At 38.5% G+C, this 26669-nt stretch overlaps 6 protein-coding genes and 1 long non-coding RNA gene across 12 annotated transcripts; 3 read left to right on the top strand and 4 right to left on the bottom strand.

The window, feature by feature from the left end:
* Positions 1-9: 9 nt before the first annotated feature.
* LOC136262221 (uncharacterized) lies at positions 10-3021 on the bottom strand. Its single transcript, XM_066056423.1, has 8 exons — positions 2934-3021; positions 2823-2875; positions 1409-1437; positions 1267-1362; positions 1124-1221; positions 827-1071; positions 173-257; positions 10-116 (listed from the first exon to the last, which is right to left on the bottom strand). Coding segments are annotated over exons 1-8 (675 nt in total). The 5' UTR covers positions 2936-3021; the 3' UTR covers positions 10-49.
* LOC136262184 (E3 SUMO-protein ligase PIAS2-like) lies at positions 3022-7686 on the bottom strand. 2 transcript variants are annotated; one of them, XM_066056359.1, is made up of 19 exons: positions 7538-7686; positions 7359-7481; positions 6352-6799; positions 6109-6211; positions 6020-6058; positions 5875-5965; positions 5747-5823; positions 5631-5694; positions 5482-5587; positions 5352-5425; positions 5027-5058; positions 4909-4971; positions 4629-4694; positions 4484-4572; positions 4323-4412; positions 4189-4267; positions 3400-3745; positions 3305-3343; positions 3022-3258 (listed from the first exon to the last, which is right to left on the bottom strand). In XM_066056359.1, exons 2-19 carry the CDS (start codon positions 7410-7412, stop codon positions 3214-3216), a joined length of 1905 nt encoding a protein of 634 aa, XP_065912431.1. In that variant the 5' UTR covers positions 7413-7481; positions 7538-7686; the 3' UTR covers positions 3022-3213. The 2 variants fall into 2 exon arrangements, with proteins under 2 accessions (XP_065912431.1, XP_065912432.1); XM_066056360.1 differs by having other exon boundaries at positions 4189-4264.
* Positions 7643-9643, top strand: LOC136262191 (DET1 homolog). Its single transcript, XM_066056376.1, has 2 exons — positions 7643-9249; positions 9378-9643. The coding sequence occupies exons 1-2, from the start codon at positions 7775-7777 to the stop codon at positions 9565-9567; spliced, it is 1665 nt and encodes a 554-aa protein (XP_065912448.1). The 5' UTR covers positions 7643-7774; the 3' UTR covers positions 9568-9643.
* Positions 9528-12485, bottom strand: LOC136262190 (uncharacterized). Of its 3 annotated transcripts, none has more exons than XM_066056372.1 (7): positions 12346-12485; positions 12128-12214; positions 11459-11507; positions 11227-11325; positions 10517-11110; positions 10296-10470; positions 9528-10254 (listed from the first exon to the last, which is right to left on the bottom strand). In XM_066056372.1, the coding sequence occupies exons 1-7, from the start codon at positions 12436-12438 to the stop codon at positions 9660-9662; spliced, it is 1692 nt and encodes a 563-aa protein (XP_065912444.1). In that variant the 5' UTR covers positions 12439-12485; the 3' UTR covers positions 9528-9659. The 3 variants fall into 3 exon arrangements, with proteins under 3 accessions (XP_065912444.1, XP_065912445.1, XP_065912447.1); XM_066056373.1 differs by having other exon boundaries at positions 9528-10245; XM_066056375.1 differs by having other exon boundaries at positions 9528-10242.
* LOC136262173 (probable ATP-dependent RNA helicase DDX46) lies at positions 12420-16370 on the top strand. Of its 2 annotated transcripts, none has more exons than XM_066056336.1 (2): positions 12420-12524; positions 12717-16370. In XM_066056336.1, exon 2 carries the CDS (start codon positions 12727-12729, stop codon positions 16279-16281), a length of 3555 nt encoding a protein of 1184 aa, XP_065912408.1. In that variant the 5' UTR covers positions 12420-12524; positions 12717-12726; the 3' UTR covers positions 16282-16370. The 2 variants fall into 2 exon arrangements, with proteins under 2 accessions (XP_065912408.1, XP_065912407.1); XM_066056335.1 differs by having other exon boundaries at positions 12432-12535.
* LOC136262235 (uncharacterized) lies at positions 15982-16726 on the bottom strand. The gene is made up of 2 exons (XR_010704152.1): positions 16549-16726; positions 15982-16507 (listed from the first exon to the last, which is right to left on the bottom strand). It is a non-coding gene; the product is annotated as an uncharacterized lncRNA (long non-coding RNA).
* Positions 16426-25883, top strand: LOC136262200 (GPI mannosyltransferase 3-like). 2 transcript variants are annotated; one of them, XM_066056393.1, is made up of 16 exons: positions 16426-16732; positions 16787-16904; positions 16953-17057; positions 17148-17257; positions 24010-24159; positions 24214-24265; positions 24318-24400; positions 24450-24575; positions 24632-24696; positions 24744-24785; positions 24834-24943; positions 24993-25060; positions 25432-25479; positions 25527-25644; positions 25697-25735; positions 25786-25883. In XM_066056393.1, exons 1-16 carry the CDS (start codon positions 16599-16601, stop codon positions 25861-25863), a joined length of 1446 nt encoding a protein of 481 aa, XP_065912465.1. In that variant the 5' UTR covers positions 16426-16598; the 3' UTR covers positions 25864-25883. The 2 variants fall into 2 exon arrangements, with proteins under 2 accessions (XP_065912465.1, XP_065912466.1); XM_066056394.1 differs by lacking the exon at positions 16426-16732 and having other exon boundaries at positions 16958-17057.
* The last annotated feature ends 786 nt before the right edge of the window (positions 25884-26669 follow it).

The following is a 26669-nucleotide window of genomic DNA, read 5'->3' as shown; positions in this document are numbered from 1 at the left end:
AATGAAAAATAAAGGAAAGGTAATATGTATTGTTATGTACAAAAGAGTATTATAATAGTAAAGGTAACTCTTCATATCTGTCTTTGTTGAATAAGTGTGTCTGTGAACATAAATACCTACAGGTAATATGAATCATAAAGACACACACACACACACCACGTTGCATGCTTACATTAAAAAGTCTTCAATGTACTGTTGTAGTTCCGTGCTGTGTTCTTGTGGCATCTTAGTTCTTGCTAAGAATCCAGGTAACACCACTATATAGAGTAATAACAGACACTAATATCAGTTTACTATCCCTGTGCCACAAGACAAATCTGTTGAATATATTCATTTGCTATATTCTGAATCCATTGGTGCCAGATAGCTGTAATCATCAGATACACATGCAACTAGAGGTTCTCAGAATGGTTAAAAAACTATAAAATTTGTGGTTTGGTATTTCCAGTGTCAGTATACTGGAACTATAGTTATTTTTGGTATCCAGAGTTTCAGTTCTAAACTGGAACTGGTACTAAAGTTAGGAGAAGTTTTGATCCCAGAACTGTAACTAGAACAAGGTTTTGACTCTGAAACTGTATACAGTGGAATGTAAGCTGGTAAGCAAATTTGCTTGGTCTAAACTATGGTTGTTAAACGTATAAGACTTTAATCAGTTCAACTGCAGTGTGTAATTATACCATATATGGAACAATTACTTTTTTGTCGGCTATTTTTAGTTTAGTTGCAATAATTACCACATTGTTTGCATTTATTTGGTGGATCATTTCAATTCAATGGACATCTAGTTCCACTACATTAGTCAATGCTGACATTCCAAACATACCAAATAGTCGCAGTAAGTGTTCCACTCCATATATGCGTGATGGCAGCTCAGAATTATCACTACAGAACTGTGCAGTTGATGGTGCCTCTTTGTCACTGTTATCTGTTGTAGGCATAACAATGTGGACCCTCTTCTTAACAACGTTCTCATATTGCTTCCTCTCTGGTGCATACAGCAAATGGTCATATAGGGTGAAGTCAAAGTAGGTCAATATTCCATCCAGGACTTCCTTTAATAAACTTAAACTGTAGACAAAGGAATAAACTTGTGCTGTAATAAACACAAAATTATACATGCCTTTTTACACTCATCCCATGTGTTACTCTACAGTAGCAATAGTTGTAGTATTCTTGCAACAAGGAAAAGACATTAGGACTCTTTGGCAACTTGATCAGCTAAAACAACAATCACACACAATCATTTAAACAATTGGTACCTACCATGTTCCTTCTCTGGATATAAAATGAGTCATTTTCTAGCAGTAGCTTGAGCTGTTGTGGAATATTGAACTCCACTTCATGAGATGTGTCTACAGCCTACAAGGTGGACCATACCACTTCTCACTGACTGTGATGTTCTTACCACATAGTCTTCATCAAGGCTTGAATCATCTATACAACACATACAATGTCAACACTAGCAACAATACAATGAAGTGGTATATATTAAGTTATAACTAGATGGTTGGTTTAGGGACTGTGAAGTACTGTGATGTGTTGTATGGCAGCCACACAAGACAGAACTGTTGTATACACAATTTTTATAAATTGTTTATTATTCACTAGAGACCTAGCTGTAAGAATAGCAAGTTAGAACCTTAACAATGAAGTTCTGTTTTAAGACACAGAACTTGATTCCCAACTACTCACACATTTCCTTTGTATTCAACCTGCACGAGTTCATATTTGAATGAAATCTAGGACCTTACTTTATGTTGGATGAAACCTGTATCAGTTGTTTGTACTGAGATTAAAAAGCACCTTAGCTAATAATCACTAAAAATGGATATACATGTATACAGATGTGTTGTGTACTTTGGGGGCACTGCTGGAAAAGCAGTGTTTTATGATGAATAGTCTTCCTTTTAAATATTCCCTTTAAAAAAGGGAAAGAAATAGGGGTGCTCACAATGATAGCCTTAAGTAGATTCCAGACAAAAGGGCTCTTCAAGTTCTACAGCTGAGAAGTGTTTCGATAATTTACTGGTAAGGCCACTCCAAACAAATTCTGTTTCCCAGTGTTGGGAGTAACGTGTTACGTAATATTATAACATTTGTGGTAACTAAGTAATATAACGAAATATGCTATAAAAATGGGTAATATAACTCAAGTTACTTTACTTACAAAAGTAACGTGTTACCTAAGTAATATAGTTACTGTAACGAGTCTAATATTACGCAATATTATTTCTACAAGTAACGAAGTTACTAATCTTGTTAGTTATCCTCTGAGTAACGCCTAGCCACAACAAAGTAATGGAGCTTATTCACCAGCTTCTTACTTATAACCAAGATTTGCACATTGTCCAACAACGCAATCATGTCACATGATAAAGTGGTAGTTTCACACGTGACAGCTTAAGGCTGTGGACACAAAGTAATATAATATGTAATATTATTATAGCTACTTTATTTTATGGGTAATATGTAACTAACTAAATAGTTCAGTTGCAAGTAATATGTAACTAGTTACTTTTACAAAGTAACTTGCCCAACACTGCTGTTTCCTGTCCTGAACTCGTGCATGCAGGCACTCCATTTCCATCATAAGACTGTCAAACCATTATTCACAACCATAAAAAGCTGGCCTTTTTATGTTGCAAAAATAACACAAAAGTGATGGCACTGCTGACACGTGAGTTTACAGTTAGTATGCAAGAAATGACCGGAAAATAATGAAAGAATACGGAATAATGGAATTTTTAAAGCTGACAATAACTGATGCGGGCGGTGGACGGGAAACAGAATTTATTTGGAGTAGCCTATAAATGACTTACCCGCATCAGACACCGAGTTGTCACACTTCAACGGAGCCTTTCGTTTCCGTGACCTAATCAAATGATTATACATATATATATATTTTTTAACGTAACCAAGAGGCTACTTACATTTTTGTCACGAGATAAAATGAAAAGGCAGCCGGTACTACGTAGTTAAGAGTAAGTCACATCCTTTAATACGCGCCCTGTGCTCAAGTGCATTACAATACGGACTTCCGTAAATTCAATTTACAATACACGGTATGCATATGGAATGAACGATACAAAAACATCAAAAGACATGTGTAATGTATGGTAAGGTGCGTTAATAATGGCACTGCTTTTTCTCATGTACAATTTGTACTGCATATAGCATGTAGTACACTTGAAGTGATGATGGCATCTTGAGTTAAACATGATTTAATCTGTTATCAAATAACACAGGACTGTCTCTCTGTGGGAATTTAAAAATATAATTCATCAATGGTATTTTGGCTTACATTCAACTGGCTTAAATCCAATAACACAGTTGGTGAATTCTAAGGGGGAAACATTCATTAAAATAACTCGTTAAATGCCATCAATCAATACTTACTCTATCCAAAACATTTTCACTTATTTGTGGGCTAGAGAGCATAACAGGATCAATGGGGTGTATATATTGAACTCCTGTGGGGAATAAGTTAGACAGTTCATTGGACTGTGATGATGAAGATGATGGAATGAGCAGTCTAAAGGCAGTCGGGTGCAACTGACGCTGTTGGTGTATGTGGTGCTGTTGGTGATGATGATGGGGTGGTTGTTGTTGTTGTTGATGATGATGGTGATGGGGCTGTAATGGTGGTAGTAATAGTTGTTGTTGTGATTGTAGTGGTGGCTGCTCTTGACATGCTGTCAACTCCACTGATGAGTGTCCTGATGACAGTGATGTTGTACTAGCACTGTAAAAGGTATCAAAACGAAAATCTAAATCAAACACATGCACACACATTGTACCAAGAATATATAATAAAAACCAAAAGTGTTGAATGGATCCAAGATAACTCCAGCTCGCTAAAACAACAGTTGTACAAATGAGCGTGTTGCCATACCTTCAGGGATCCACTTGGCAGTGCCAGAACTTTTAACATTAGCCATTTCCCTTTAATGCTAACATGTTTTCACTTGGTTTAGTGGCCAAATTGGGGCAACCCTTAATGGCAATATAAATGAACAATTACTGAAATATCTGTGTTACTTCACGCAATCATTAGTCAAGGGGTAATACACCCGTTCGATACTCTTGGTTTCTATTATATACTTTTTGATTGTACCCATTCAAAGTCACTCACATACTCACACACCCTACACACTGATACGTAGTTCAAAGGACGCTGATACTAACCTATCACTAATGATATTTTTCTCTGGAGTTGTTTCTTCATCTTCAGAGTCGCTCAGTGTAAGATCAATCACATTTGCTGCTAGCCAACATACAACATGTACATCACTGTCAACAGATACAGTCAGTGTCCACACCTTGTTTCTTTGATGAAGTTCCACCGTCCTCTTGATGTACACCATTATCAAGTAGTAACTTCTCAGGGGAACACACAGCCACACCATTTGCTACACCAAACACACAAGTGCATTATAGAGTGAGGTAGGCACCCCAGAGTTTCTCAAACACAAACACATACTTTCAGTTTCTGTGATTGGTTTCCATGACCCATCCTGGAAGAACTCGATATCATTGGAATTTGTGGAGGAAAGGATTTCCTGAAATAAACTAAAGAAGACAAATTACCGTAACCTTGTAACATAATTATGATAGCTTTAACTAACCCATCAATAATAAGTTCAGTAAATGGAGCAGGCCTATCACACACTGGACATATCCAGGTAGTTTTCCTAGAAGCAAGTACAAAGGTCAAAGGGTAAAATCCAAAGCATTGGTATCATGGTATTGGTATAGTAAACAACACTGTGATGTAACTGGTTAATAATATGCAGCACAAACAGATCACATACAGCAGTGCCAGTAATTTGATTACAAACATACATACACAAATTGGCCTCTGTTGTTTCCTGACACACAAACCACATTAGAACACAGGGTAACTACCTCTCGTTCATCTGTAGGTACAAGCTGGCATCAAAACACTGCAAGTGGTTACAAGATATCGACCTGAAAGCACATGGTATATAAACTAGAACCCCAAAACCATCACAGAACAACTTACCGACAAGGAATCTTCATCCGCATCTTTCCCAGCTAAAAAAAAAATGAAAGTTATTTTTAGTATCTCAACACTCATGATCATTACACAAACAAGTAGAGCACAAAAGTGTTTACAATTACATGCTACATCGTAACAAAAGTTCCAACACATGAAATCACAATTACTACTTCCCATGTAAGTAAGGGAGAAATATTACCAATATCAAGGGAGTTTTGTGAGAACAAATACAGTGGCAATGATGTCAAGCATAAATAGAACATACACTACACAAAGGATGTGATGTAATTATCATGCATGTGTCTATATCACAAACTAAAGAACATACTGGACACATCAAGGAAACTCTTAGGCTGGTTGTTGCCACCTCTGCATCAAAATCATGTGACATTTTTTGCTTTACTGCAAACAAAAAAAAGCTAAATATAATGTAAAAATTGTAAACCAAAACAGCTTACATAATGCCCTCGAGAATTCTGCACTTCTTATTCCCCTGGTTTTCAACTTCATCAACAGATCATAAGCTGAATGGCTTCTCACCAGATCAACACAGATCACATGACCCTACAGCATATCATGACTACATCACACAGTGTAATAGTTTTACCTGTGGCACAGATACATCATACTGCCATAAGACAGTGAACTTGTTCACTTCTGAAGCTGACAACCTATAAAGTAATGAAAGTGGACCTGCACACTCAACAGTAGAAGGTAACTCACTTGACAAGATGTGTGATATCAATGGGTCGACCAGATGGCTTATAACCTGGCTTCTGAGAGAGCTGGGGATAATAGCCCTACATAAATGGATACAAGTAATTTGTATTACAGCCGCCCCATTTACTCACAGGCAGTGGAGTATACTCCCCATTTACTCTTAAATAGCACATTTTAGGAAAGACATCATCTTGTGGACAGCTAGTTTCTTGTCGACAAATTCTGTGTCCATCAATTACATAAATAACAAAGACAACACATCAGTTAATTTCTTACCTCAGTTGTACTTGTACACCATAAGAAATTTTACCAGTTCTAAAAGCAAAAGGCTAATAAGCACATACAATAAGAAAAATGGAACATACTTTGAAGCGACAATGCTGTGTGTTTGTTGTGGTGACAGATGAAATTGAAATGATGCATCTTGTGTGTGGCCAGAATTACTTCTACTGTAATTTTTTTGCGAAACTGAAAATTGACAAATGGGTGATGAATTCCACTATCAATCCCACATATACAATATACTATTATCCAGACTGAAACACATTGTAGTTATAGAATCATTGTGAGATTGGGAGTACAAGATCAATGATGTAAATATTTCTCACCTAAAGCAGTTGGTCGAATGATATTATCAACGACAGTATAAAATGCCAACTCCTTAAATTTCACATCTGGATGGATAACAGCAGAATGTGCACCACCATGATGGTAGGGTGCTCTCACTCCCCAGTGTGGCGTAAGCCCCTTCATGCTACCCTGGATTTTACTATGATGTAATTTAAATTTTATTGAAGTTTCATCTTCGCTGCTATTGCTACTATTGTTATTACTAGATGATGAAGATGAGACTGGTAGATAAGGGTAACTATTATAACGAGAGGATTGGATTTGTGAGTAAAGGTGCTTTATCCTTTCCTCCAGCTGTTTGTGGTCTTGGCACCGAAACATGTTCAAAATTCTTTGATACAATTCAGTCTTTCTTCCAGTCCGTGGCTGTCCGTACAAACGCAACAAATTCTGTAATTCAGCTACCCGAAAACTCCGAAGAAGTCTCTACAAACATCATCAAAAAATAATCATAAATCAATAGGCACTTTGCATACACATATAAACAAATAATCACACATTAAGTGTTGAGTGTGGGTGCCATACCCAAATATAGATGTGTGCAATATATTTGCTTACACAGCACTTTCAGTCACATGACAAAACCACAAGTTGAACCACAACCTCACATCCCATAATATGATTATGGCTAATGTAATTAATTCATTACTGAAATCACAGAGCCTAGCAGGTAATGAATAAGTGTACACATTGGAACCACATTAAAAACCTAATCTGGATAGTGGGATACACTATCAATGTCTAATGGTCCAGTGTAAGAATCCATACAATATGAAGATGCAGTTGCTACAAAAATATTCCTAGAAATTATTATATAAACACTTCTCACTCCTACACACTTCCAGTGGATCATAACATCCTTTTGGCTTTACTTTTTATATCATGCACTTATTTTCCTTTTACTTACTACACTGCAGCACAGACTCTATCAATACTACGCGATTGTGCGGTGTATACTAGCAAATAGCTGTAATAATACACTCACTTTACAACGCTCTTCACTTTCTCTAGCTGAACAACCATCTTGAGTACTTGACATCGTACGATACCAACAAACAGTAACTACAAACGAACTACTATTTCACACACAGCGGGCGGAAACGCCTCCCTACAAATTTCGAAAAATCTCAGTGAACAAAACCATAAATTCTTCAACTGCTTCACCTTAATGTATCTTACTGTACAACAAACACAACACAACACGCGCGAAAATCAACGACCTCGTTACAATCTTCACCGAGTACTCGTTATAAACCAAATGAGCGTTAATTAGAATAAGAAAATTAATTACGACTGTAGCGTTTCACTCCGTCTCCGTTTTTATAAACGATTGTTCTACCGTGTCCCGGGGGGAGTTTTCTTTGGAATATGGAATGCTGAGCTACTGTTTCCGTAGCTACCATGTTTGGTGTAGCTAAGAATGGTTCCTCTGCAGAACTTGAGTCATTCACTGACCCTCAGGAGCCAATTCACTTCAAAGAATTACCAAACCAAAATATTATTAAGGTTCTGATGGACAGACAAACCATATGCACCCCTTCAACTAATGTTATGCTACACCGACAAAGAGCAGTGTATCAAAGTGTTGTGCCAAATTGTACTGAATTGGATGTGCATACTCCACTGTGTTACATCAGAAAGTTTACACCAGATGGTAATAGCCTCATTGCTATCAGTTCTGACCAGAGAAATGTTCTTGTGTATGCATTCATGGGATCTGGAGCTGGACAAGAGTTGTATCATAAGGGGTTTGCTCTGTCCGAACGAAAACTGAAATTGTTTGATACTTTCTTTCGTCTGAGACATGACATTTCAGTTATACAAGATAATAGTGAACATTTGAATCGAGAGTGCAGCTTATTCACCATCGACAATCGCTATGTCATCGTTGTGTCAACCAGAACATTGCCAGATACCTCATTAAATGAGGTGTACGAGTCAATTAGAAACAATGAATATGTGTTCTCAAATGAAAACTGCCCCCTGGAGCATTCAACCTTATATCTGATTGATCTTCTTGGTGGTCGAGTAACACATAGTCATTCATTTAGACATGACTTTATTCACTTCTCACATAATCAAGGAATATCATTATACAATGACACATTGGCGGTGCTCTCTGTCCTCCATCAAACCATTCATATATTCAAAGTCGGTCCAACAGGTTCTTTTGTGTATGAACAAGCTATTGGAAGATTTTGTTACCCAGATGATGAGCTAGTTTTTAGTGAGGCTGTTAACTCTGAAACTCCATTCACTGAGAAGACATTTAGTTCACTGAGACATCGACTAATGACCTACCTGTATCGTCAAGCATTGAAGTTATATAAACAGGGAAACAAAAATAGTTTATCTGATTTTTACTACAAGTATGACTACTTTCAACGACTTAGAATTTGGAAGATGCAGCTGATTGATGAAAAACATTTGATGTTGAAATACACCAATGAGGCCATAGTGACCCTACAAATGGCTGCTTCCATCAGTCATCCTTCCCTCTTTGTTTTCTACAACATTGAGACTACAGAAATTGTTTCTGTTTATGAGAACACTTCCAATGAGCTATTGAGGCTCTATGAAGATTATGCTGATCACTTTAGAAATACAAGTTCTCGTCCTGATGGTTTTTATCAAATGAATTGTTCTACTGCTTGCAGTTCATATGCTCGACTAATACATGAACGCTTCAAGCAGACTATCACCAATGCCAAAATGGGAGGACCATTAGAGGCCGTGAAACGCCTACTTGGTCAGCTGCCGATTAGTTCCCAATCTTTTTCTCCTAGCCCTTACTTAGATTTAGCCTTATTCAGTTATGATGATAAATGGGTGTCATCTCTTGAGCGGCCCAAGTTAAGTGCAGAGCAGCCCATTAGGTAAGAATATACAAGGATATTGTTGTTATGCTTTTCCCTCAACTTTATTCCACATTATTCATTATATTCCTATGCATATTTCCTGTTTCCTATATTGTTTATCCAGAATTGTGTTTTTGTTCTGACAGCTTTTTCTCAAGAAATGGAGGATTATTGAAATTCTCAATCCATACTAGTCCACCACAACAGAACTCAACAACGTCCACTCGAAGACTAGCTGCCTTCATTTTCCACCCCTATGAACCATTTATCATCTCCATGCAGCGAACTAGCTATGAATATATTGTCAATTTTCACTTTAGAAATATGCACTGTTAGTGATTATTATATTATGTATATGTGTTAGCAATTTAATGAATGTACATATTAGTAATTCTATTAACTCTTGATAATATATCTGTTGTCTGCTGCTAATCGATAGACTCGTAGAGCACTTCAACCTTTTCCATGACGTTCACTAACTCAGTTGGAGCTTGTGGATTTAAAATGATCTGTTTGTCCAACATCCGCTCCAATGCCAATCGTAATCTGATCATACAGCTCATGGTGTCATGGAGGATGGGCTTGTTAGTTGGGAGATATTCCGCTTCACTGTCGCTGCTATCAGTCAAGTCATATGAGACAAGGGACTGTGGTGTAGGTTGGGCATTGAGGTTACACTGTAACTGAGAATCTGGTAACACTATAGCTATGGGCTGGGTAAGGTGATCATGTTTTCTCTTTCTAGATGACAAAACTAGTGTCATGGGTTTATTGTCATCTGGTTCGTGTACCGTTCTTGTAATGTCTTGAAGTTTTGAAAGTGAGGCAGTAAATGTTGACCAGTTGTCGTGTATGTACATCATGTATTGTGTTAAGAAGTCTACAAAACAGGTTTCATTTGATATGACATAATCTACCAGTACCAAATGGTCATGTGATATGGAGAACAGGAACTTGATGAATAGCAAGTTGACGTCCAGTACCTTATGAAGAACTGCTCCACTGTCTACCCTGCTACACAACCTGCTGATAACATTAACTGTGGCACCATCACAGTACCTTACCTGGCCGCCATCGTTTGTGTGATTGTCAGGCAGTAGGTTAATGCATCAACAATGGCAGTGTCTTGATCCAACAGAACTTCCAGTATCAAATTTCTGAGGCTGTTCTCGCTAAAACTTTCTGATGATGATCCTGGGATGTTACACAACATTTCTAACTGCCCTAGCCAGCCACCATCTGTTACACAAACATTAACATGTAAACTTTTTGTTGTAAAAATTACCTTTTCCATTGGTCACAACTACACTGAGACATTTAATACTGAGCACAAGAAGTTTTCTGACTACAGTTGCCAGTAAGCTCTTGCCAGAATTGTCAATTTCTGTTCTTACTGTAGTCACCTCAAATATGTCTCTGATATAACACACATCTGTTGTACTGGACTGACAAGACAGCCAGTCCAATAGGACACGTTGCACTAAGGTGGATGTTGTGAGAACATTTAGTACAGTGCCACACAATTCATGTGGAGTACAAGTGAATTTACTAATTCTAGTAAACAGCCCAAGACACTTCTTGACTTCAAATAAACTGATGCAGAGATTGAGAAGGCCTGACACGATCTCATGTGTGAAAATCTCAATTATAGATACTTGACAAGACAATATTGCTCTTTCATCATGGGAGAGGGTGCTCAAAAGTGATGATATCTCCTCACCAGTTCTGCAAGGGCTGCAACCATCAAACCGGTATTTCAAAATGTCTGAGGTGAAGCTTACAAATGATATTATTCCACATGTAGACTGACTGGTTAAATGAAGCTGCAGCAATGATGGCCACACTTTTTGCAGACTGCCAAAATATAATTGACCAAATCCTGTTAAGTGTGAAAAATAATTGTGTACACTCACAGAACAAAATACCACTGCAAAGCTTATAATTAGTCACAGGGTTTGTATATTAAGATACTCCACAGTCTATTTGAAAACTAACCAGATGTTCTAATAAATTGATCATTGTCATGAAAACTCTTCAGTAATTTAGAAATTAGCTCCAGGCTGAATCCAATAAACAGAGCTGACTGTAAAGCACCTGAAGCATAAAATAACATTATGATACCAAAAAGAGCCAAAGGTGTATGGTACAACTGCTAGTAGTACACCAGTTTACAATTACTACATGTTCACAGAACACAGCATGTATATTAAGTGACATGTCTACGTACCAGTCTGAATCCCACCAAACAACCTGGTTAGCATCACCGAGTGAAGACTCTGCAAGCACACAAAATGTATGGCAGTGTGAGAGTTGTTAACACAATGGTAGGTTATAATTACAAGTTATGAGAAGTTGTAATAGATTAGTTAGTCACAATGCCACAGATGAATGATAGAGTGGATGCTGAAGTAGTTTGTCCACATGTGGTTGTATACATGTGTAGGATAGTACTGCTACAGGCCTACACAAGAAGCATCCAGCAGAGGCAATTGATGAACAAGAACCTTATCAGTGTAGTGATAAACGCTACTCAGGCATATTTGCATGCAGGGGGCGGGCAGTCCATTTTCATTACTTTATTGCCAGCTTTTCAAGCCATTATTTGCCTGGCACAACCATAAAAAGCTGCATAAAAGCATGCTTAAGCTTGTACCTTCCTTTTTAAGTTGCAAAATTAACACAAATGTAAAGTTTGTGCTGAATTGATAGCACTGCTGACACTGTTTCAAGATGGATTTTACTGAGCCTGTCAGTATGCAAGAATAACTGGGAAATAATGGAAGAATACGGAATAATGGAGCTGAAAGTAACCATATGCGGGCGGTGTATGGGAAACAATTGATTCTAATTGGCCTAATAACATAATAGCATACACTTTCAGTTCAAAACCACTTACCAGCTCTTTTGATTTGATCAAGACAGAATGCAAGGCTTTAGCTGCTGTATAGCTAACAAATTTATCATCACTTTGCATCTCTGTGACCTGAAACAAAATACAAAAAGTAGCTACCATCATAGCAGCTGTTTAAAATTATCTGCCAGTAATTGGAGGAATTGGCTCGAAAAGGCTTAGGCTTCAGCTCAAAAAAAAAAGATTCAATCAGCTAAACTTACGAGGTGGATAATATTTTGGTCGCTGATAGTATAATTATGTTCATTTTGATAGATCTGACTGAGCTCCAATAGCAAACGATCTCTATGCGACATCAAGTAATAAACCACAATCGGTTCTTTTCGTTGACTTCTCGCTTGCTCGATCGTGCTAGCTTTGCACGCAGCTCTTTCTGACGCCTGTGAGCTCGAGGTTTTAATTTACATGTGTATTTGTGTGTGATTTAAATATGTTGTAGGATTGAGGGGTAAATACGTGATATATTGTAGTTAGTTTTCTAATTAATGCCACACACATGTGAAATTACACTTCAACTGCCTTAGTTTAAGCTATATTGTATCCTATTTTAGTAACGCAAATTCTCGCTCTGTAGTTGTGTGACAATGCCAAGGGACAAAAAACACTACCGTAAGAGGGAAAGATCAGAATCACCTGAAGATGAGAGAAACTTTACTGGTAACGAGGCTAAGCGGTCGAAGAGAAATAGAAGTATATCCCCACCAGTTTCTAAAAGAAATCGGAGTAGGTCTCCAGGGGCCTCAAGAAGAAACAGAAGCAAATCTCCCATAAGAAGGAATAGATCTCCAGTTGACTCCAGGAGAAATAAATCTAGAAGTAGATCTCCAGTAAAGAAAAGAAGAGTGAGTAGAGAAAGGCGAAGTCCAGTACGTGACAGAAATAGATCTAAAAGTCCAGTACGTGAAAGAAGGAGATCTAAAAGTCCAGTACGTGAAAGAAGAAGATCTAAAAGTCCAGTACGTGAAAGAAGGAGATCTAAAAGTCCAGTACGTGAAAGAAGGAGATCTAAAAGTCCAGTACGTGAAAGAAGGAGATCTAAAAGTCCAGTACGTGAAAGGAAATCTAAAAGTCCAGTGCGTGAGAGACCAAGGAGATCACGCAGTCGTTCTTATAGTCCTATTCGGAGAAAGCGTAGATCGGTTAGTCCAAAAAGGAGGAAGACTGATAACACAGCTGAACTGAAAGAGTTTATAAAAATGAAGAAAGATGATGTTGAACCAAGAGAGGAGGCAGAGTCCAGAAAGGCAAGAAGGTCTGGTGCAAGAAGCAATGATTCTAAAAGCAGAAAAGAAGACGAGCAAACTTCTATTGAGGCAGTCAAAGCTGAACAAAAAAAGATTGAGGAGGAAATGAAGAAACGTCGTGAACGTTTGGAAGCCTGGAGGGCAGCACAGAAAGCCAAGGATGGCGAGAATGGTGAAGGTGAGGAGGAGGAGGAGGCAGAATCAACTGAAGAACTGAAAGAAGAGAAGAAAGGTTGGACACTTGATGACGACGACGATGATGACGAGGAAGAAGAAGAAGAAGAAGAGAATGTTGGAGATGAAAAAACTAGTGATGAAAAGATGGACTTGACTGAAAATGACTCGAAACCTGATGAAATTCCACAAGAGTCTGATACAACAGAAACTAAATCTGATCAAAATGGACAAGAGAAGGAGGAGGTTGACCCTTTAGATGCTTTCATGGTGGACGTTAATGCAGAAGTGAAGAGAAGACAAGAGGAAGAGGTCAAGCAGAAGACAGTAGGAACAACAGTAGTGACAGTGACCAAAGCTCAAGGAGTGTCTACCAAAGGAGATGATCAGGTGGCAGCTGCTGCAGCAGCTGCCAAAGGTGAATTGTTACTCAACAATCAAGATGCTGTTGAGTACTCTGATGAAGAAGAAGATGACTTTAGTACAGTCTTATCAAAACTTGTAGCTAAAAATAAAAAGAAAGAACTGCCGTTGGTAGATCACAGTAAAATTGACTACAAGCCTTTCCGCAAGAACCTCTATGTTGAAGTCCCAGAACTTGCTAAAATGAATGAAGAAGATGTTAAACTCTATCGTGAGTCATTAGAAAATATACAAGTCAAGGGCAAAGATTGTCCTAAGCCAGTCAGAACTTGGGCACAGTGTGGCTTGAGTAATAAAATCACAGATGTTCTCAAGAAAAATAACTATGAGAAGCCAACCCCTATCCAATCCCAGGCTATTCCTGTAGTCATGTCAGGTAGAGATATGATTGGTACAGCCAAGACAGGAAGTGGTAAAACACTTGCGTTTCTTCTGCCCTTATTACGACATGTTCTTGACCAACCACCGTTGGAATATGAAGATGGTCCAGTAGCTGTAGTGTTGAGCCCTACCAGAGAACTGGCCATTCAAACTTACAGTGAGTGTAAAAAATTCTGCAAGTCACTTAAGCTGAGGGTTGTTTGTGTGTATGGGGGCACAGGCATCAGTGAACAGATTGCTGATCTCAAACGAGGGGCAGAGATTATCATTTGCACTCCTGGAAGAATGATTGACATGTTGGCAGCCAACAATGGCAGGGTCACTAATCTGAGACGTGTTACTTATGTTGTACTGGACGAGGCTGATAGAATGTTTGACATGGGATTCGAGCCTCAAGTGACCCGCATCATTGCTAACGTCCGACCTGATAGACAAACTGTGATGTTCTCTGCTACTTTTCCTCGACAGATGGAAGCTCTAGCACGAAAGATTCTCAACAAGCCAATCGAAGTCAACATTGGAGGGAAGAGTATTGTCTGTAGGGACATTGAACAGCATGTTGTAGTCTTGCGAGATGATCAAAAGTATTTCAAACTTCTTGAGCTACTAGGACTGTACCAAGAACAAGGCAGTGTCTTAATATTTGTAGAGCGACAAGAAGAGGCTGACTCACTACTGAAGGAACTGATGAAGGTTGGGTATCCATGTATGGCTCTTCATGGTGGCATGGACCAGTTTGACAGAGACAGTACTATAGCTGACTTCAAGAATGGAGTAGTTAAACTGCTTGTGGCAACATCTGTAGCTGCTCGAGGGTTGGACGTCAAGCAATTGGTGTTGGTTGTGAACTACCAGTGTCCCAACCACTATGAGGACTATGTACATCGTTGTGGACGTACTGGGAGAGCTGGCAGGAAAGGATTTGCCTACACGCTTATGACTTATGATAACCAAAAGGTCTCTGGAGAAATAATCAAAGCCCTGGAGTTATCTGATTGCCCGGTACCTCCTGAACTGGAGGAGATGTGGAAAAAATATACTCAACGGCTTAAAGAAGAAGGAAGGGAAAGAAAAAAGCGTAAACAGCGACTAGCAATTGGTTTTCATGGTAAAGGATTCAAATTCAATGAAGCAGAAGCTTTGAAAATAACAGAGAGAAGGTTGAAACAGAAAAGTACGCTGATGGTGGATTCTGATGATGAAGGCGATGAGGTTGCCCTCCTTACCATTGACAAAAAAATGGAGAAAGCATTTGGTGGCAAGCCTAGACTGAGGGACCCAAATGCCCCAATTGTGCCTGACTCAATGCAACAAAAGAATCTCCCCAAACCCAATAGTGCTGCTGGAAAGGCACTTGCCATGGCAGCTAAAATAGCCAGTAAAATCACAACCAACAAGAATTTGGGGTCTAGTGCTGTTGATGCCACCCAGCAAGCAGCCAGCAATATCATGAAAGGTACTGATGTGGCTGTACCAAAAGCCGTTGTAGCTTCCCAAGCAGCTGCTGCCATCAATGCCAAGCTGGGTGTAGGTCCAGCCAGTGCAGAGGACACTGTCTTACCAGCTGGAATGACAATAGGATCTCAGCATGGTGCTCAGAAGGATTCTCGTTTTGAGGAAGAAATAGAAATCAACAGTTTTCCCCAGCAAATACGATGGAAACTCACTAATCGTGATGCACTTGATCAAGTCACTGAATATTCTGAGGCCATGATATCCGTCAGAGGTCTCTACATTCCTGAAGGGCGGCAACTGAAGGAAGGAGAAAAGAGATTGTATCTCCGTCTTGAGGGCATGACTGAGCTGGCAATTCAACTAGCTAAACAAGAACTGAAACAGATTATCAAAGAGGAAATAACAAAGATCACCAGCTCAGCACAACCTTTCCAGAAACCTGGTCGTTATTCAGTATTGTAGCACATACACTTGTAAACAGGTTAGGTGATATCTGTATCATTATAACCTTAATATTACATTCAGCAAATTAAGATGCTTTATTATTGTTACTGCTAGTTTGTTCTTTCTTCAGTTTCTTCTCAAACCTATGTTGCTGTATGGTAGGATACCATACGTACAATGACGTTAGTACACCCAGAGTGACAGCTACAACTGGCGGACTTGGTAATCGATTAAACATGACAACCTATAACGATTGCATGCTAATAAACACAAGAAAATAACTACCTTGTAACGAGCTACCTGAAAGTAACGGTGCGCATTTATTAGATAGTCAAATGTCGGCTCACGTGAGATTGTTATTCTTGGCTTTGCTAGCTTTTAGATCACTCAATGCACTGCTGTGTCAAACTATATTTGTCCCAGATGAGCCCTGGCAGTCACTGGAGGTTGCACACAGGATGGTATTTAGGTAATTGTAGTATGGTGGGTAGATGGTGACTGATGCACGTGATATATCACGTAGATATGGATACTTGACGTGGGAGTGGCAGAAGGGTATTCGTGGTTACACACACCCTCTCTTGTTTGCTGTTCTTTACAAGTGTCTACAACTGATCGGAATGGACTGGCCTTACTTATTGGTGAGCTATTTTGTTTTCATTATGGATTGCCATATGTAATGCTAATAGATTAGGTTGCCAAGACTACTACAAGCCGTGTGTGCAGCTGTTGCTGATGTGTGCCTGTACAAAGTGACATGTAAAATGTACAGTAGATCTGTTGGCATATTTGCTGTATCCTTCACCCGTGCATCCAGAATTATAACTTTATTAAGTACAAAAACTATCACAATATAGGTGATTTTTGTCCTTAACACTTGCAAGTTATTGTGTAGCATCTCTAACTGGTTCACTTTCTATTGTGTTGTCCGAACACTCACAAGTTCACTGGAGACTATACTTGGGAGCATTGGTATATACTTACTGTATCACAAGTAAGGATAATAATTGACTTGGGGAAACAATTACCCAATACAATGAATAGAATTGCTAACTTGCAGTAATTGAAACTCTAATAAAACAGTTATATAGCACAAGGGTGACTGTTTTATTAGGGTGACTGCTCTATTAAGGTATATCTCAGTATTCTATCTTGTTGAGCAATGCTAGAAATTAACTCGGTATAATCGTAAAATGCAAAATCACAAAATATTTCTGCAATATTTAGCACTGATGATTAATTGCTTTTCTGCTCTAGAATATTAGTGATATTGTTCTAGTCTAAAGGGATTACATCATGATGCCAATCAACTTGCAGATCAAGATGCAAGATGCTCTAATAGAGCAGTCAGCCACTCTAATATAACAGTCACCTACCCTGTTAGAATATTCTGGCATTTATAAGTTGACTTAAGATCGCCATGATATTGTCAATCTAATCAAAAACAGCCAAGCTGTAAAAAAAGGTGCGGCCCCCAAAAAGGCCATGGTGAAAAAAGATGTGAAATCCAAGGTGGCGGCCAAGAAATGGCTGTGATGGTAGGTTAATGGTTACATTTTAATAACAACAATTCAGGTGAATTTGGTGCCAAGATCAAGCGGCACAAAATTCACCTGAATTGTCGTTATTAAAATGTAACCATTAACCTACCATCACAGCCATTTCTTGGCCGCCACCTTGGATTTCACATCTTTTTTCACCATGGCCTTTTTGGGGGCCGCACCTTTTTTTACAGCTTGGCTGTTTTTGATTAGATATCACTTCTTTTTGTATTTGTATACTGCAAAGCCGGCCTATGGCTGGCTTTGGGGCTTCTTTAACCCATGTGTTTTTTTATTTACCACAGGAAGAAGAAAAGAACTTAAAGAAGAATTTTAGCACTTCAATTATTTTTGATTTTATTAGTAATTATACAAATTATATACATATATTTATTACATGCCCATTATGCCACACAGGATATTTTTTTGCAGCTGATCTCTCTACTGGGTGACTTGAAATGTAGCTGAACTATATACAGGATGGTTTCTTTGTAGCTGAACTCTCTACAAGGTAACCTCTTCTAGCTGGTCTCTCTACAGGGTATTTTGTTTCTAGCTGAACTCTCTACAGGTGATTTGTTTGCAGCTAAACTCTCTACATGGTGGTGTCTTTGTAGCCGAACTCTCTACATGATGGTTTCTTTGTAGCTGAACTCTCTATAAGGTGACTTCGTCTAGCTGAACTCTCTACAGGGTGATTTTTTTGTAGCTGAACTCTCTGCAGGGTGATTTGTTTGCAGCTGAACTGTCTACATGATGGTTTCTTTGTAGCTGAACTCTCTACAAGGTGACTTCGTCCAGCTGATCTCTCTACGGGGTGATTTGTTTCTAGCTGAACTCTCTACAGGTGATTTGTTTGCAGCTAAACTCTCTACATGGTGGTTTCTTTATAGTTGAACTCCCTACATGATGGTTTCTTTGTAGCTGAACTCTCTACAAGGTAACTTCTTCTCTACAGGATGATTTGTTGTAGTTGAATCCTCTACAAGGTGGTTTGTATGAGGCTGAACTCTCTACATGGCGGTTTCTTTGTAGCTGAACTCTCTACAGAGTGATTTGTTTGCAGCTGAACTCTCTACATGATGGTTTCTTTGTAACTGAACACTCTACAAGGTGACTTCTTCTAGCTGATCTTTCTACAGGGTGAATTGTTGTAGCTGAACTATCTACAAGGTAACTTCTTCTAGCTGATCTCTATACAGGGTGATTTGTTTGTAGTTGAATTCTGTACAGTTGGTTTCTTTGTAGCTGAACTCTGTACATGATGGTTTCTTTGTAGCTGAACTCTTTACAAGGTGACTTCTTATAGCTGAACTCTCTACGGGGTAATTTCTTTGTAGCTGAACTCTCTATATGATGGTTTCTTTGTAACTGAACTCTCTACAAGGTAACTTCTTCTAGCTGATCTTTCTACTGGGTGATTTGTTTGCAGCTGAACTCTCTACATGGTAGTTTCTTTGTTGCTGAACTCTCTACAAGGTGAATTCTTCTACCTGATCTCTCTACAGGGTAATTTGTTTGTAACTGAACTCTGTACAAGTGCATTTTTTTGGGTGATCTCACTGCAGGTTGATTTGTTTGCAGCTGAACTCACTAAAGGGTGATTTGCTTGTAGCTGAACTCCTTACATTGTGTCTAGTTTCTAGCTGATCTCTCTACAGGGTGATTTGTTTCTAGCTGATCTCTCTACAGGGTGATTTTTTGTAGTTGACCTCTCTTCAGGGTGATTTGTTTCTAGCTGATTGCTCTGCAGGTTGATTTGCTTGTAGATGAACTCTCTACAGGGTAACTTGCTTGTAGCTGAACTCCTTACTTAGTGTCTAGTTTGTAGCTGATCTCTCTACAGAGTGATTTGTTTGTAGCTGAACTCCTTACATTGTGTGTAGTTTCTAGCTGATCTCTCTACAGGGTGATTTGTTTGTAGCTGATCTCTATACAAGTTGATTTGTGTGTAGCTGATCTCTCTGCAGGGTGATTTGTTTGTAGCCGATCTCTCTACAAGGTAATTTGATTGTAGCTGAACTATCTATAAGGTGATTTGTATGTAGCTAATCTCTCTGCAGATTGATTTGTTTTAGTTGAACTCTGATTTGTTTTTAGCTTATCTCTGTACAGGTTGATTTTTGTGTAACTGATCTCTCTACAAGCTGATTTGTTTGTAGCAGATCACTCTGCAGGTTGATTTGTTTCTAGATGATCTCTCTACAGGTTGATTTGTTTGTTGCTGATCGCTCTAAAGGTTGATTTGTTTGTAGCTGAACTCTCTGCAAAATGTTTTGTTTGTAGTTGATCTCTCTACAAGGTGATTTTTTGTAGCTGACCTCTCTTCAGGGTGATTTGTTTCTAGCTGATATCTCTACAGGGTGATTTTTTGTAGCTGACCTCTCTTCAGGGTGATTTGTTTCTAGCTGATCGCTCTACAGGTTGGTTTGTTTGTAGCTGAACTCTCTACACGGTGATTTGCTTGTAGCTGAACTCCTTACATTGTGTCTAGTTTCTAGCTGATCTCTCTACAGGGTGATTTGTTTGTAGCTGAACTGTCTAAAAGGTGATTTGTTTGTAGCTGATCTCTCTGTAGGTTGATTTGTTTTAGCTGAACTCTCTACAGGGTGATTTATTTGTAGCTGAACTCCTTACATTGTGTGTAGTTTCTGGCTGATCTCTCTACAGGGTGATTTGTTTGTAGCTGATCTCTCTACAAGTTGATTTGTGTGTAGCTGATCTCTCTGCAGGTTGATTTGTTTGTAGCCGATCTCTCTATAGGGTAATTTGTTTGTAGCTGAACTCTCTATAAGGTGATTTGTTTGTGGTTGATCTCTCTGCAGGTTGATTTGTTTTAGCTGAACTCTCTACAGGCTGATTTTTTTGTAGCCGATCTCTCTACAGGGTAATTTGTTTGTAGCTGAACTCTCTACAAGTTGATTTGTGTGTAGCTGATCTCTCTGCAGGTTGATTTGTTTGTAGCCGATCTCTCTACAGGGCAATTTGTTTGTAGCTGATCTCTCTACAGGATGATTTTTTTGTAGCTGACCTCTCTTCAAGGTGATTTGTTTCTAGCTGATCTCTCTACAGGGTGATTTTTTGTAGCTGACCTCTCTTCAGGGTGATTTATTTCTAGCTGATTGCTCTACAGGTTGATTTGTTTGTAGATGAACTCTCTACAGGGTAATTTGCTTGTAGCTGAACTCCTTACTTTTGTAGCTGATCTCTCTACAGGTTGATTTGTTTGTAGCTGATCTCTATACAAGTTGATATGTGTGTAGCTGTTCTCTCTGCAGGGTGATTTGTTTGTAGCCGATCTCTTTACAAGGTAATTTGTTTGTAGCTGAACTATCTATAAGGTGATTTGTACGTAGCTAATCTCTCTGCAGATTGATTTGTTTTAGCTGAACTCTCTACAGGGTGATTTGTTTCTAGCTTATCTCTCTACAGGTTGATTTGTTTGTTGCTGATCGCTCTAAAGGTTGATTTGTTTGTAGCTGAACTCTCTGCAAAGTGTTTTGTTTGTAGTTGATTTCTCTACAAGGTGATTTTTTGTAGCTGACCTCTCTTCAGGGTGATTTGTTTCTAGCTGATATCTCTAAAGGTTGATTTGTTTGTAGCTGAACTCTCTGCAAAGTGTTTTGTTTGTAGTTGATTTCTCTACAAGGTGATTTTTTGTAGCTGATCTCTCTTCAGGGTAATTTGCTTCTAGCTGATCGCTCTACAGGTTGGTTTGTTTATAGCTGAACTCTCTACAGGGTGATTTGCTTGTAGCTGAACTCCTTACATTGTGTCTAGTTTCTAGCTGATCTCTCTACAGGGTGATTTGTTTGTAGCTGATCTCTCTACAAGTTGAATTGTGTGTAACTGATCTCTCTGCAGGTTGATTTGTTTGTAGCCGATCTCTCTACAAGGTAATTTGTTTTTAGCTGAACTGTCTATAAGGTGATTTGTTTGTAGCTGATCTCTCTGCAGGTTGATTTGTTTTAGCTGAACTCTCTACAGGGTGATTTGTTTGTAGCTGAACTCCTTACATTGTGTGTAGTTTCTATCTGATCTCCCTACAGGGTGATTTGTTTGTAGCTGATCTCTCTACAAGTTGATTTGTGTGTAGTTGATCTCTCTGCAGGTTGATTTGTTTGTAGCCGATCTCTCTACAGGTAATCTGTTTGTAGCTGAACTCTCTATAAGGTGATTTGTTTGTAGCTGATCTCTCTGCAGGTTGATTTGTTTTAGCTGAACTCTCTACAGTGTGATTGCTTGTAGCTGAACTCCTTACATTGTGTCTAGTTTCTAGCTGATGTCTCTACAGGGTGATTTTTTGTAGCTGAACTCTCTACAGGGTGATTTGTTTCTAGCTTATCTCTCTAAAGGTAGATTTGTGTTGATTTGTTCATTGCTGATCGCTCTAAAGGTTGATTTGTTGCAGCTGAACACCCTGCAAAGTGTTTTGTTTGTAGCTGATCACTCTAAAGGGTAATTTGTTTGTAGCTGAACTCTCTCCACAGTGACTTGTGTGTAGCTGAATTCTGTGTAACTGAATTCTCTAGAGAGTGACTTAATTGTAGCTGAATTCTCTACACAGTGCATGACCTGAACTTTCTTCAGTGTGACTTGTAATGTTCTGAATCTCTATAGTGATATATTTGCTTAACTCTCCACATGGTGACTGTCTTCTTGCTGAACTGTCTATAAGATTAACTGTTTGCAGCTGAACTCCCTATAGAATAACTTGTGATGTAATAAAATTCTATAATGGAATAAATAAATTAGCCGAATGCTCTATTAGGGTGACTGTTCTATTAGAGTATCTCGATCTCGCATCTGCTACACGGAGTTGGCTTTCGAATCATAACTCAGTGGTTTGTAATCCGATTCTTCTGTACTACTGCAAGGACTTTCTATGAAGATTATTCCAGCTATACACCGATTTTCAGCTCATTGCTCTAAGCGGTTTGCCTAGTAGGCGTGAAAACTAATACTTTTTTATTCATAAAAATCGATCGCGTAATTGTGACACAGGTTGGGTTTTGTGTCATATCTCCGTGGTCTTTATCTCGATTCCTTTCAAACCACCAAAAGGCACTCCTACGATGGTTACTCCATCTACATAGCAATTTTCAGCTCATTCCATGAAGCGGTTTACCCTGTAGGCGTGACAACAAATCGATCTTGTTTTACGCGAATAATCGGTCATAACTCCTGAACCATTCATCGGATTTGTACCAAATTTGATGCTAGGATTCGCCGTTGGACTCCCTTTCTGTGTGCCAAATTTCAAGGCGATCGGAGTACGCGTTTGCGTGTTATAGCAATTTTTGCAAGTGTGCGAAAAGACGAAGAAGAAGAAGAAAAAAAAAACGAAGAAAAAAAAACGAAACTTTGGCAGCTCGTATCTCGGAAATGGCTGGAGCGATTTCCTTCAAATTTGGAATGTAGACTCCCTTGGCTGGCGGGCAACTGTGTAGCAAATTTGGTTCCAATCAGATAAGTGATCACCGAGATACAAATGTGTGAAAATGACGTTTTCGTTCTTCCTGTCAATATACTCACGGGTGTGGCGCGCCAGCTTCTTGGGCCGCACGACACACTACCGTGTGTCTTGATCACGGGTGTGGCGCGCCAGCTTCTTGGGCCGCACGACACACTACCGTGTGTCTTGATACCACCCAGCCCTAGTTTAGCCATAGGTTACGATTTCATGTAAACAGAGAAAAGACAACGATTGGTCAGAAATCAATCAAAACTACATGTAGCGATCAGTTATACCCCACAGGATATCTGGTTTTAATGCCTCAGTGTCTTTGGGGTGATAACTATAGATCCTACTTGTGTGTTTTATTAATGGCTAGCAGTGTTTAAGAGGTGCCTCCAAGAGAACTTTTTTGCTATTGCTAACGATTTTTCCAGAAATATTCTTTTTTTTTTGTTATCTATTATTTGTTTGAGATATTCCATGCATTCTCAAGTAACTACAATGTTGCTGCTCCACAATAATAATAATCAGTGTATGTTCTAATAGAGTATTTAAGCAGTGCCGTTAAGAACAAATCACTGATTTTATCAAACACTGGCCTACAGAGAAACATTGTTTAATTGAACATTTTACCTCACATCAGTTACTCTCCACTGTATTTATGTGTCTACTAAAAGGTCTATGCTACCACAATTTTTTACTGTAGTACAGTAGTATATTTTGTATACATATAATGTCTTCTGTTAGGTGCTATATAAGTGGAGTTGGAGTTGCGGCTTTTTCTTGTTTGATACGTCCAACAGCTGCTATATTCTGGCTACCAGTTATAATACTTCACCTGTACTGGTTGAACTCCAGTGAAAGACTAAAATGTGTCTTCAAAACTATCATAGTAGGGTATGTTGATTCTATGTAGTTGAGTTATTATGTGGTAGCTTGTGTGTTATGTAGTTGCTGTGCACTTTGTTGGTCTCTTGCAGTGGACAGAGTTTTCTACGGAGAGGTAATATTTTCTATTACATGCAGTGTTGTTGGTCACAATATATGCATTTTAGTGGACCTTTGTTCAGTACCGATTTTTACTATTCAATGTCTTTGAGGGACAATCAGCTTTCTATGGGACACATTCATGGCATTGGTAACATAGAATTTGGCATGTGCATAATTATATGAAAGTTTGCATTTAGGTACTTTAGTCAAGGAGTTCCAGTTGTTTTGTTCAGTTTATACCCATCTTTTCTGCTTGGTGGACTAAAGGTTGCCAATCACAAAAGTCTTTATTTTGTCAGCCTCTGGTACATTATGATCCATAGGTTAGCCTACATATAGGCACTCAAACTGTATCTACATTTTGGTGTTGTCACTGTAGTATACTGCAGCACAAAGAATTCAGATTTATATTTCCTGTAGTTCCATTTGCTTGTATTTATGCTGGTCAGTTACATCTCTTATTGCTTTTGTCAATGATGTTCCTACTCCAGGCTACCACTTGCACACTGTCTGGACTAAGTACAAACACACTGGTAATGTTTGGAGTGTGTGAACCTGAATTCCATGTGATATCATTGCAGTGTACAAGTGTGTAGTTGTGTTGATTTTGGTTAGCAATATTCCTATGGCTGCATATTTCTCACTGATACACCAGAGAGGGTCGCTGACTGTGATGGATGAGCTCAGACTAGTAAACTATAACTGCTGAGTAACTGCCATAAATTGTATTGTATTCGTAGGCTATTGATGATTACCCTAATCCATCTGTCTTGTTTCTCACTCCCTGTCACTCTACACCTTTCTACAGGTGTGCTGGAGGGGTTAATTAATTAATGTTTCCGGTTTGGTTGATTATTTTGACAACTATTGGATCCATTATAGAAATCAGTTTTACTATTGACATCACAATAATACAGTGGGTTACGTGAACATGCTACTGCCTCCTCCACACTTGAGGAGTTTACAGCAACCCTTTTACATATCCACAGATATTAATAGTTAGAAGTTTTTAAATAAAGTACTAATTTCAGCATGTAGAAAGATGAGCAATAGTTTCTAAATCTTTGATCAAATTTCACTGAAATCTCTAATGCGTAGCCGGGTAGGCCCAATCACTAGCTGTTACGTAACATAGTATGGATGCTAGCATCACAATTCCTTTTTTGTATATACTTTTAGTCATGTTCATAGAAACGTATCAATGAGGATACTGACCTGTACTCCATTGTAAGTGTACTATAGTGCTACTTCAATTTGTATTGGTGTGTTCACAGTGAAAAGAATAATGAACTAGAACAGTTTTACAAAAGTCCACATCAGTGGCTAAGCACACAGTACCCCAGTCCTGTAGATCTGCCTTCTCATTTGGTCATGTACAATTCCCTAACACCAGTAAGTGGATACTAATTGTTGTGTTATATGTTATTCTTTTGTGTTACTATAGATACTGGAGCAATTTCTGATAGACAACCATTACAACATGGTCTGCTAACACCTTCTCACTATGTGTGTTAAGATATCCCTTGTATATAGATCAGTGAGGTGTTTCATACACATATTGTGGATGAGGACAGAGTTGGACATTATTTACAAATCTATGCCAATAGATAAATAATAACTATACCAGTTCACACATTTGCTATTTCTGCAAGTATATTGGACAGTGCTACATTACATGGCATTGCTTGCAATAGCTCAATATGGTTATTATTTAATCATCCTCAACAGATTTAATTTACTGTGACGTCCTCCTTGAACCTGTGAAAGGACTAATCTTTGTGTTTATATGCATGCTTGTAATAGACAGATTAGGAAAAATTAATCGTTGCCCCTCACGACCTGTCAAAGTCTACACTAATCTCATGACATTTTGAAGTTTGATCACCTTTACAATGAAATATGTTATATTTTATGGCCTATATACAATAATATTTTTGACATTTATCATAATGTAAATTGAGATAATGACATTTTTTGAATTTGAGCTTCCATGCATTAGTTATCTATACGAAAACAGTACAACTGTTACTCCACACATAGACAATGTATGGGAAAACTACAAACTTCAAAATATCGTGTCTCATGACCTATATAATCAAGAGTACATAGGGTATTGTGTACTCTTGATATAATTATGCTATGTTTTTATAACTTGGAGAGGTTACTTTAGACATTGACACATACATAATATAAAATTCAGGTTGTTAGTGGCAATGGTTAATTGGCTATTACAATCTGATGCCTTCAGATAACTAGCATCATGGACTTACTTTTGTCCTCCTTTGTGTCCCCTACCACGTATAGGTGTCGATTCATGGGTAGCATGCATGCCATGGCTTCTTGTGGCCATCATTGTTAATTTTAGTAGTGAGTAGATAGACTGCAGAGCGACTTCTTGCACAGTTCTTTGTTCATAA

The sequence above is a fragment of the Dysidea avara genome, chromosome 7 (genome assembly GCF_963678975.1).
Source record: "Dysidea avara chromosome 7, odDysAvar1.4, whole genome shotgun sequence".
Lineage (NCBI taxonomy): Eukaryota > Metazoa > Porifera > Demospongiae > Dictyoceratida > Dysideidae > Dysidea > Dysidea avara.
This window is presented reverse-complemented; position numbering and strand designations above follow the sequence as displayed.

What these genes read in the sequence shown, in the direction of transcription:
- LOC136262221 (XM_066056423.1), bottom strand. An exon ending in ATATCCAGAGAAGGAACATG is followed by an intron (nt 1,222 to 1,266) that starts GTAGGTACCAAT and finishes TTGTTGTTTTAG; the next exon opens with CTGATCAAGTTGCCAAAGAG. An exon ending in TACATTGAAGACTTTTTAAT is followed by an intron (nt 117 to 172) that starts GTAAGCATGCAA and finishes TATTACCTGTAG; the next exon opens with GTATTTATGTTCACAGACAC.
- LOC136262173 (XM_066056336.1), top strand. Translation starts at nt 12,727, where the DNA reads ATGCCAAGGGACAAAAAACACTACCGTAAGAGGGAAAGATCAGAATCA.
- LOC136262190 (XM_066056372.1), bottom strand. Translation starts at nt 12,438, where the DNA reads ATGTCGCATAGAGATCGTTTGCTATTGGAGCTCAGTCAGATCTATCAA. An exon ending in ACCAAAATATTATCCACCTC is followed by an intron (nt 12,215 to 12,345) that starts GTAAGTTTAGCT and finishes ATTTTGTTTCAG; the next exon opens with GTCACAGAGATGCAAAGTGA. An exon ending in TCAATTTATTAGAACATCTG is followed by an intron (nt 11,111 to 11,226) that starts GTTAGTTTTCAA and finishes CACACTTAACAG; the next exon opens with GATTTGGTCAATTATATTTT.
- LOC136262184 (XM_066056359.1), bottom strand. Translation starts at nt 7,412, where the DNA reads ATGTCAAGTACTCAAGATGGTTGTTCAGCTAGAGAAAGTGAAGAGCGT. An exon ending in CATTCGACCAACTGCTTTAG is followed by an intron (nt 6,212 to 6,351) that starts GTGAGAAATATT and finishes GTCAATTTTCAG; the next exon opens with TTTCGCAAAAAAATTACAGT. An exon ending in GATATCACACATCTTGTCAA is followed by an intron (nt 5,695 to 5,746) that starts GTGAGTTACCTT and finishes ATTACTTTATAG; the next exon opens with GTTGTCAGCTTCAGAAGTGA.
- LOC136262191 (XM_066056376.1), top strand. Translation starts at nt 7,775, where the DNA reads ATGTTTGGTGTAGCTAAGAATGGTTCCTCTGCAGAACTTGAGTCATTC. An exon ending in AGTGCAGAGCAGCCCATTAG is followed by an intron (nt 9,250 to 9,377) that starts GTAAGAATATAC and finishes TTGTTCTGACAG; the next exon opens with CTTTTTCTCAAGAAATGGAG.
- LOC136262200 (XM_066056393.1), top strand. Translation starts at nt 16,599, where the DNA reads ATGTCGGCTCACGTGAGATTGTTATTCTTGGCTTTGCTAGCTTTTAGA. An exon ending in GCACACAGGATGGTATTTAG is followed by an intron (nt 16,733 to 16,786) that starts GTAATTGTAGTA and finishes TATATCACGTAG; the next exon opens with ATATGGATACTTGACGTGGG. An exon ending in CACTCTACACCTTTCTACAG is followed by an intron (nt 25,061 to 25,431) that starts GTGTGCTGGAGG and finishes ATATACTTTTAG; the next exon opens with TCATGTTCATAGAAACGTAT.